Source organism: Parasteatoda tepidariorum, chromosome 1 (genome assembly GCF_043381705.1).
Source record: "Parasteatoda tepidariorum isolate YZ-2023 chromosome 1, CAS_Ptep_4.0, whole genome shotgun sequence".
Taxonomy (NCBI): domain Eukaryota; kingdom Metazoa; phylum Arthropoda; class Arachnida; order Araneae; family Theridiidae; genus Parasteatoda; species Parasteatoda tepidariorum.
The window spans coordinates 743,143-753,959 of record NC_092204.1 but is presented as its reverse complement, the minus strand read 5'-3'; the positions used below and the strand labels follow the sequence as shown (position 1 = coordinate 753,959).

General features: G+C 27.1%; 1 protein-coding gene across 4 annotated transcripts in view; it reads left to right on the top strand.

Moving 5' to 3' along the window:
* Positions 1-2,437: 2,437 nt before the first annotated feature.
* The window catches only part of LOC107457188 (uncharacterized), a 70,691-nt gene continuing 62,311 nt past the window's right edge, over positions 2,438-10,817 (top strand). For 3 of the 4 annotated variants that reach the window (XM_071179856.1, XM_043053625.2, XM_043053624.2), the window contains exons 1-2: positions 7,237-7,358; positions 9,918-9,956. In XM_071179856.1, the coding sequence (XP_071035957.1) occupies positions 7,295-7,358; positions 9,918-9,956 (103 nt within the window). In that variant the 5' untranslated portion in view covers positions 7,237-7,294. Of the gene's footprint in view, positions 2,842-7,236; positions 7,359-9,917; positions 9,957-10,817 lie in introns of those variants that run through there. The other variant, XM_071179810.1, reaches the window with a different exon arrangement.

Below are 10,817 nucleotides of genomic sequence, written 5' to 3'. Positions count from 1 at the left end.
TTTATAACGAAAAGAAAACTAAAATAGAATTTTTTTTTCATTTTATTAAATTAAAAATAAGACGCTACAGTTGTTTATATGAAGTATATTTATATTTAATGTATATGGATATTAAATTATAAACGTATCAAAATGTTACATTTAAAAAATTTTTTAAATTTTTTTAATCAAAATTTAAATTTAAATTATATATAATAATATATAATTTACTAAATTTCAAATGTAAAAAGCTATATAAATGTAAAAATAAGTGGTTAGTAGTTTATTAGTAAGTTTATAATGTTTTTAAAAATAAAGTGCGAAATAAATGCTCCGCTGGGGTTCGAACCCCTGACCGCTAGGTTAGTAAACTCGAATAATTACCTTTTAATTTCTTTCATTGACTCAAAAAACTAATTCTTAATAGTGTATTTTTAGAAAAGGCTTTCCAAATTGCAAAATAAGGTTTATTTTAACTCTGCAAAAACCTTTTCATGTAAACCTGAAAAGGTTTTTCATGCGGTTTACGTGTAAACCTTCTAACCTTAAAACGTGATCTGTTACAATCTACTCTATTCTTCTCACAATACCCTAATCCAAAACCTTGGAAATCAACCTAAAAACTTTAAATCGAGATTGACTTAGGGTTTTCAAGAGCGTAAAAATCCTTTAATAAAGCTAGTCTCAAGAATAATTTAGTTAACTAAAAGGTTTCTTTTTCGCAAAGTCTTGTTATGCTCAGCTAAAATCCACCTTGTCATAAACTTTTAATGAACAATGCAACTTTTGATTTCATCGCTTGTGCGACGTTAGCTAAAACGTCATTATGGACTTACTTTTAAAAATAATATGACAATATTTTTTAAAAAAACCTTGAAAAATAATTTTTCATGCTTTAATGATGAAAGGTTTTAAACTGCAATATTTTTGCTTTATTGAAAAAAGGTTTTTCGTGCAAACATTTTTGTGACAATAAAAATTAAAATCCGACACAAGATTGCCGTAAGGTTGCATGCCTTCTGGGTATAGGGAAAGAGTGTTACCGACAATATCAGCCTTCATTTATCAAAAAGTACCCCAAGATTGAATCGAGTTAAAATGTGAATACAAGTGAACTTATGTTTAATAATCGTAGCGATAGTTACGCTATAATACTCCCTGACCAGAATTTTATTAGGGATAGGATTCGATGAACGGATATAATTAGTTTCCGTATTTGCGAAAGACTGCGAGAACTGTATTAAGTTCACCGAGTTTTTGAGCGTTTGTCGTAAGAGCTGTATTGAGGTCATGGTTGTGTGTGTCCTGTGTTGCTAGTAGCAGTCGAGTGCATGAAGGATCCTGTTGTGTGTAAATGAAAGATTGAAGCAGCAACGCAAGGAAGACGTCGATGCAGTCCCAATTACGAACTGTTCAATGTGGATCATCCATCGAAGGTAGGCGTGATCATATCACGTCCGCAGGTCACCAATGTAAGAGTGTTAAAGACAATGCCAACCTCCATCTATCTAAACCCAGATAGCGAAATAGGGTTTATTTTAACTCAGCAAAAACCTTTCAATGTAAACCTAAAAAGGTGTGTTATGCGGTTTACGTGTAGACCTTCTAACCTTAAGACGAGAACTGTGACAATCTGCTCTATTCTACTCACATTACCCTAATACAAAACCTTGGAAAACAACCTTCTATGTAAAAACCTTAAATCGAGGTTGTCTTAAGGGGTTTCAAGCGTGAAAAAAATCCTTTAATAAAGCTAGTTTCAAGGTGAAAATATTCTTAAATCTAGGTAGTTATAAGGTTCCTTTTCGCAAAGTCTTGTATGCTCAGCTAAAACCACCTTGTCATGAAATTTTAATGGACAACGCAATCTGATCCTATCGCTAGTGTGACGTCAGCTAAAACGTCATTATGGACCTAAGTGACAATTTTATTTAAAAAAAACTTTAAAAATAATTTTTAATNTAAAACTATGGAATGTAAAGTTTAAATAGGCCTTTCAGGTTATATCATTAAATTTAGTAAAACTATTTATTTCTCAGGCATTAGGTTTTAACTCGAATAAGAAGATGCATATTTTTTTCTGTTTATTTACAAATATTTTTCAGATGTGTTTTGGATGTTCCTTCTTTAAAAAAAAGATATACCATCTTGTTTTCGGTTGAATAAGAAAGGATATCAAAAATTTTTCTTTTATAAATTTAATAAGCCACTATAAAGAAGGAACGTTACAATGTTACACGCTACATTAAAGACGTCTCCAGAGTAACTGAATGACTGTTCATATAGAAATCGCAGGTATTAGTCTCATGCAACAATACCCCCTATAGTTCGTTGCGATCGCGAATTGAAAAGAGGAGAGAAAAAGAAGAGGGTATAAACATGGATCCGATCTTCTTCCCAGATGGCGTGTCCGATCATGAATTCTAATATTTATGCAGTTTTTTTGCTTAACAGAATTAGGCAGCCAGAGACTTATTGCATTGATTTTTACTGTGTTGTCGTTTTAAGCATTTTGAGGTTTAGAATAAGTAGTAAATTTGCTAGTCATATTATTTTTAATTAATGATAATTGAAAAATCAATAATCATCCTTTGTAGAAAAAGAACTTCCAATACATTTCAACATAGCTGGTGGGTAAACAGGAGAGACTAAAAATTCTTCTCTCTGTAGTCAACTATATGAGAATGGAAAAATGAACATTGTTTCTGAAACAGTCTTTTAAAAGAAAATGCTAATTGCTTTTGAAAGGTATAAAAAGGTAAATTAATATCTATCTATATAGTTTTTATATTTTTTTTTCAGAGGAAAACTTGCTTTGGGGTTTGATAGGATTTAGGTAAACAAATATTTACTTGAAAAAAAGCAACTTGTTTATACATTTATCTTTCAATATGAATTTCTCCTTTGAAAAAAATTTAAAGTTGAAAATGTTTTAAAAGGCATTAATCACATTGTTTTAGTATAATTTTGATAATGGTAGCTATACCCCACACAGGCCCAAATATCCACAATACATCTTTGAGATCTATACAAGGTGCGTAACGTTTTTTAAAAGTGCTTATTTTCGTTTTTTAAAATCCCTTGAAGGTGCTTCTTTCATTGGGTGTTTTTAAAAAGTGATTAATTTACTCTTTTTCAAAACGAGATTTTTCCTTTACTTTGTTGATTTTACTTTCAAATTATGATACAAAAAGATACCGTTTGCATTGTTCTATTCAACGTTTTCACAATTCATTCAACCCCATTCTATTTTGGTTTATTGTCAGTCCGTAGCGTATGAAAACGTCATTCGTTTTATATGATTCAAAATTTCATGATTTTTGACAATTGTCAAAAACAATGCCAAAAGTTTTTTTTTTTTTTGACATGACGGTTAAAACAAGATAAAATCGTCAATTGTCAAAAACTTTCCAACCCTGCCAATTATGATATTTTCTTAAAGTGCTTAAAAATATTTTTTGAGTGCTTGAAAAGTGCTTAAAAATATTTTTTGAGTGCTTGAAAAGTGCTTAAAAGGTGCTTATTTTTTGTTGAATATTTTGACTATGCACCAGGGTTTGTTGATTTAAATCAGCTTGATTTAAATCACGATTTAAATCATGATTTAAATCAAATGATTTTTTTTAAAAAATCATTGATTTAAATCAATTATTTCTTTTTAAATATATATCTTGATTTTAAAAGTTAAAAATCAGTGTTTTAAATTATTGATACTTCTATTATTTTGTTTTTTTAGTTTTAAAATTTATTTTAAATAAATTGCTGCATTAATTAATTTTAGTTAACGAAATTACTTTCGTTCTTGGTGTTTGTTAAATCCCAACACATTTGAAATTACATTTTTAAAATGTTTTGATTCTTGAGATTGAAAGTACAGATTAAGGTAAACATTTAATGCTGTCTTAATATAGACTTGCATAGCTGTAGAAAGTAATTAATAAGCATGATTTTTTCAAAAAATAATGCAAATAACGTTAATTAAAATTCCACCTTTTGAATGAAAAATCCTAGAATTAAAATCTACATTATATTTTATTGGTGGAAAATGTATATTTCTGAAGCTTGAGGTTATATTAAAAGGAAATTACCCTAATATGCCAAAAGTAGAAAAAGAAAAAAAAAAGGCTGATGAATTCAGATATTTTTTTCCTGATATAGTGTCATTCTTCTCTTCAAAGTTTATTTGAAGCAGTAGGGTTATGTTAGCAGTAGGGTTATAATATGTTTACAGTATCTTTGACATTATCTGATTTTCTATAAAGAAATTTTGTGAAAAAAAATTTAATGAGTACATAGAATTTAAAAAAAAATTTTTTTGGCTTAACTTATCTATTTTGATATATAGAATTAAAAATAATTATTTTAATAAAAAAATATATAAATTAAATATTTATTTATTTTTTGATGAATGTCTACATTTATAAACACATCACAATTTTAAATTAAAATTATGGTTTACTAATTGAAACTTTGTTTTAATAGCTATAGTACAGGGGTCTATCCAAGCCAAATTTACTAGCGTTTAGCAGTACCTTCACAAATTAAACTTTGTATGTAACGGTAGCACAACTTAGTAACACAAATTCAACTCAAAAACGGTAGAATAATTTGACAAAAAACTTTTTTCCTAAAATGCTATTTTTGTGTCTCGCAAGAAACGATAAATCCATATTTTTACCATGTTTGTGTTGATTTTTTAATATGATTTCTAATTTTAACAAATTATGTCTAAATTTTCAAAAAATAGGTACCTCTCACAAAAACCTAGACAGACCCCTGAAGTATTCTTTAAATTTTCTATTTCATCTAGTCTTTAAATTTCAATTANATTGGGGCTTCTTTGAATGCTGAACCTATTCAATAATGAAGCAAAAAGCAAATAAAGAAAAAATGCTTATTGCTACTTTTCATGCTGTAAATGGTTTTAAATATTGGTGTACGTTTTTATTTTGAAGTAGAAATTTCAAAATTGTCAACAAATAGTGAAGAAAATAAATCGGATGAAGTCAGAAAAAAGTTCATAATATCCTACTTCCTCTCCTTTTTTGGTTCACTATATCCACAAAAAACATTATACGTGTGTGGCAAGGCACGGGAGCGAACATTTCGTTCACTATATTCGGGAGTTCACTATAAACTGTGTTCATTATAGCAGGGTTTGACTGTATTTCTTTGTTAAAATCATTTTAAAATTTGGTATTTTGGGGTATTTTTATTAAGTGCTTAAATTTCCCTTTTCAAAAATGAGATTTTTTTTCTTTACCATGTAGATTTTGCCACTATTACAGGAAAGTGTGCTTTTCACATAGTTTAATTCAACGTTTTTACAATTCATTCAACCACAATATATTTCGGCATACCGTAAGTCCATAGCAAATGCAAGCTCCAATCATTCTACATGTTTGATGAAATACTTGCGAGTCTGTGTCCGTCTACTGAGCTGGGTTTAGTGAGATTATTGCTCTCTCATGTACAACTCTACTGCATTTTGCAAGATATTCTCAATTTCAGGCTTCATTTTGCACTCTCTGATATCAAACCGAAAAATCTCTTGATCATTTCATAATAAAGGTTAATAAAATCAAGAAAAGAGTTCTTTGTGAACAATTAGTTATTTAATCATGATCACGTTAAGTCTTTGAAAATGATTTTGCATTTTGTTAATGTATATAGTTCTTAAAAGTATTTTTTGAGTGCTTAAAAAGTACGGAAAAGGTGCTTTTTTTGTTGAAAGGTTTGGCTACGCACCCTGAATACAAATGCGGATTCTCGAAAGATAGATTTGGAAAACTGAGAAATTTTAGTTTTTGATCTAACATCTTTTTATATTAATTATTAATCAAATGAATTAAGTTATTTTATTTAAAAGTAACTCGATTAACAATTTTACGTTATCAAATTTTTACTATGTTCATTTTAGTATGAAACATACTTGTACAAAGCTGTTAAATAACATATTCACTCTGTTTTTGTTTCCAGATTATATTAAAGCACTACTTTCAAAATTTTTAATTAAAGAAATCTTGAACTCGCTTACAAATTTATATTACATATTGATATCTAATTGGTACTGGTAAATTTTTTTTTAATGTAACAGTTCTATAAAGTTTTTTATGCTGTGATCTGAAACTGTTATCAGGGGTGATTGTATTCTGGGTATACCCCGGAATTCCGGTTTTTTCGTATCATCCCTCCAGGTCTAGTGACTAGGAGTAGGGTGTGTGATTTTTCGTGCAACTCCTTGTATCTCAAGAATAATGATTCACTAACTTCCACACATCAAAACTTATAATCTGATGAAATTTTCACTGCAATCTAATATTTAAAGTAACAATCAAGTTCTTTTATCTAAAATTAAAATTTTGAATCACATTAACGATGTTTTCATGCATGCAACTCTTTAACTTTTATTATTATTATTCAATTTTTTTGGTTTGTCGGATTTTTGTCTTTTTTAATATTTGAAATTATGCTGGAATCCGCTAATATTTCGTGATTCATATTCTTGCTATTTTAATATCAAACTTCGATGTTCATATTTACCCGATTTGAAAGTTACTCATTGTGAATATGATTTAAAAATCGTACATCATGATTTAAAAATCAAACACCTAAATTTGTTTTTACAAGTTTTTGAAATCAATATCGCAATTCGTATTCACTCGAGTTAAAAATCCTATGTGGCTATACGTATTCACAGAATCTAAAACTTGTGCATCGCGATTTCTACTTACGCAATTCAAAAATTCAATATCGTGATTTATGTTTTCACGTTCTTAATATCCAATATCGTGCTTCATGTTCACGCGATTTTAAAATCCAATATCAGGGTTCTTGTAAGAACCAAGTTTTTTCCTAAATTAGTTACTATAAAAGTTTGGTATTCTTGCGTTCTTTATATCTAAAAAACGTTCTAAAAAAGTTTGGTATTCTTGCGTTATTATTGCGTTCTTAATATCCAATATCGTGCTTCATGTTCACGCGATTTTAAAATCCAATATCAGGGTTCTTGTAAGAACTAAGTTTTTTCCTAAATTAGTTACTATAAAAGTTTGGTATTCTTTATTTATAAGAAATTTAATTATAAGTCAAATATATTATAAATCAAATATATAAGTCAAATATATTAAAAATCAAATTTTTGTCTTTGCATCACAATCACCCCTGCTGTTATGATTATTCATTTGCAATAAAATTTGCTCGTATTACAATGTAGCAGAGCAAACTATATTTATTAGTGAGTCGTTTTTAAAAATAGTATGGTATACTGTTTTGAGAAATGTTTTCTCTTTCACCAATAATGTATGATTTCTAAATGTGTGTATTTACTTTTTTTTTAATTCTATTTCAGGATGATTACAGTTACAGAAATTCCAGCAGTAAGTAGATATAATATTTTATATGTTCCAGCATTAAAATCATATCCGTATCACTATGCCAATATAATAATCTGATAAATTTATTTCCCCAGTTAATCTGGCTTATTGCATGAGCTACTATTTCCCTGCTGGAAAGTTTGGATCCTCGAACATTCAATACCGTACCACTCACTTGGAATCAGACATTCCACGATATTTGATTCTAAGGGAGTGGCTAATATTTCACCAATCACACAATTTGCATAGGATTATTTTTTTCTTTTGTGTGACAACATTAGTATAGATAAAACAAAACTGAATGAGTATATAAGATTATGAAATAATATATTAAGCTATTTAAATAATATTTTTGACTATTGTTTTTTACAATCGGGTCTGTCCAGGGCAAATTTACTACCGTTTTGCGGTACCCTCACAAATTCATCGTCTGAAAAAATGGTAGTTTCACAAAATACTTTAAAAAAAGCAAGGTTTAAGATTCTCTGCCTCTTAAAATTTTGTTTTTGTATACCCATAAAAAACTATAAATCCAAGAGTATTTTAAAATGAAACGACTATACAGCAATTCAAAATTCGAACATCATTCTAAACATTCGAACAAGTTCTAGTCTCATTCTTTTAGTTCTAGTATTGTTAAATGCATGTTGAAATTTTACTATGTAATATGGATTTTTAAGTTTGGCTACAATTTTAAGTTCAAATTTACAATGGCAAAATTACTTTTTAATATATGGGGAAAAATATATGGAAATTTACCGGTCATAAATGATTTTTATTTGTAGGGTGAAAATAATTTCTTATTTTGCCATATTTTTTATGTTTTTTTTTTTAATGAAATTTTTTATGTCTGAATTTTCCTCAAAACACCTCTTAAAGAAACCCAGACAGACCCCTGGTTTTACAATCCTTGAATTAAAGTTGGGAATCATTCACTAATAAAGTACTTTCAAGTGGGTTGGGAGCAGTGAACAATTGCAGAGTTTCCTCATTTCATTTAATAAAAGATTTTTTTAACGTTTGTGCGTAAAGAACTATTCATTAATTATATGAAATATTTTAGGATTTTTATTGTAATCTTATTTTATTGGTTTTGTTATAAAAATTTTCAGTACTTTTGGGTTATTATTTTTTTTAAAGAGAAAACTCAATTTTTCGAGGCAAGATTTTTGTTTAAAAAAAGTATGATGTGAAGGACTTTTCATTATTTTTAATACTTAGAAAATGGATTTAGAAATGTTTTGCGATTCAGATTTGTTGTTTCAAAATAATATAATTTATCGATTAATCATTTAATTTAAAAACTAATGAAATTTAAAATTTAATTTATCTTAAATTTCTTAAATATGGTAATTATAGGGACCCTTTAATTTTCTCTAGTCAAAAATATTTAGGTTTAATATTCATCGTAACTTCATTTAAAATTATTGAAAAATGTTTTAATCGTTCCATTAAAGAAATACTGAACCAACAAATTAAAAATTTGAATTGAACCAACAGAAAAAATTAATATGGCACCATTCATTGATTTACATTTGTAATATGAATTCATTTAGGTTTTTTTAGTTTGCTAAATTCTCTAAACATTTTTATCAATTCAGTATGTTCAATAATTATTCTAATCATGTAAATGTTTTTGTTGAGTAATCATTTATAATTAATATTATAAATTTTTATTTAAACTTAGAAATAAAGTATTTTTTTTGCATAGTTTGATATTGTTATTATTAATTTAAAAAATAGAATGAGCAACTCCATATTAAATACATTTAAGATTGCATGTGAATTTTTTTCTTCTGACCTATAACATCAAGAATCTTTGTTATTTTATCATAATGTATTGCCTGTAAGTTTTGTAACACCTGTAAATGTTTTGTCATTCTGTTAATTTTATGTTCGCATAGATGAAGAACTTTTATCAATAACAAACAAAAAAAGTTTTTTGGCTTGCATATCCTAATTATTATGGTTTTCATTTCTTTATTTTTTTTTTTTTTAAGTGATTAAAATATTATTATAGTGTTTAAAAAGTACTTGAACGTAGCTTATTTTTTGTTTGAAAATTTGGCTACACCCTCAGTTATTTTTTTAACACTTTAAAGGGCCATTTATTTCTAGTAAGGTTACATTAATTAAAATGCTTTTTGAATTTAGATGAAAATGCTCATTTATATTAGTTGATTATCCAAATTGAAAAAGGAATTATATGTTATAACTTATTTTATATTCCCTAAACACAGGCATATTGTAACCAATTTTATTCAATATTACTTCATCAGAGCTGGAGTTAAAATAACAAATGGTATACCAAAGTTATAGTGGTGGTAAATATACTTGCCATGGTAGGTAGTATGAAGGTTGAAGTAATGAAGTTTTAATGAAGTAATCCTTTATTTAATAAAATTCATTCTTAAATATCATCTACTTATGTGGAAATATCATGGAATAAGAAAATGTCTGCTTAGTGGATACCCTGTTGTTAAAATAAATATCTTTTCTGTCTCTGTTTGTTACTTAAAGTAGTATTTTAGTTTTAATGTGCATGCCTTTTTTTAATTTCAGACTATAGAAAAAGACGCTCAGCATCTCCTAAAGATCATGGTAAGAAGATTATTTTTCTTTTGAGCTTTAATCACAAATAATTTTATTTTACAAACTGAAAGTTAAATGCATTTAAAATATTCATAGCACCAAGGGCAATATGCATAAACAAAGCATTTAGATTGAAATAAAAGTTTGATTTGAAAATAAAAATATCTTTAGAAAATGTACATTTTATTCAGATTTATTTTACTTCTGTTTGTACATCTTGAGCATTTGCAATCATTGATATTTTTGAATTAACAAAAATTTAAATTGTTATATGTAACATTGAATATAACCTCTATATTTTTTATTTCATTTTTTTCTTCCCCTTTTTGCGAATGTATGTTGTATTTCCCTATATTAACAATTATTTATTTTTTGAAAAATCTTACGTTTTGCAAATAATAACTAAATAATTTTTTAAAAATTTCATTTAGTTACTTTTATGACTCCCTACGTAGTCATACATGATTTTTTTTAATCATGTAATTAATATTCCAAGAAAAGAGAAAAAATAAGTTTTTTTGTCATTTTACCTCTAAATTTTTAAATATTGAATTGACTGGGTAACTTCCATTGTTTAATAGTTCATACATGCATGTGAATAGTAATTCCTTTTATTCATTCATGTTTTGAAAAGAAAAAAAATGTGCAATCTGTGCACATGCTGGAAATGTAGTGTGTTTGTTTTAACTATGTATATATAACTTAAAAATATCGAGAAAACATGGAAAGTATTAATGGTTAATGAAAAGCGAAGAAGAAAAGTTAATAAACTGAAATATTATTTTAATATATATATATACAATATATAATAAAAAGCTGGAAAACAAATACAAAAAAATGAAAAGATATAATATCTTTTCATTTTTTTGT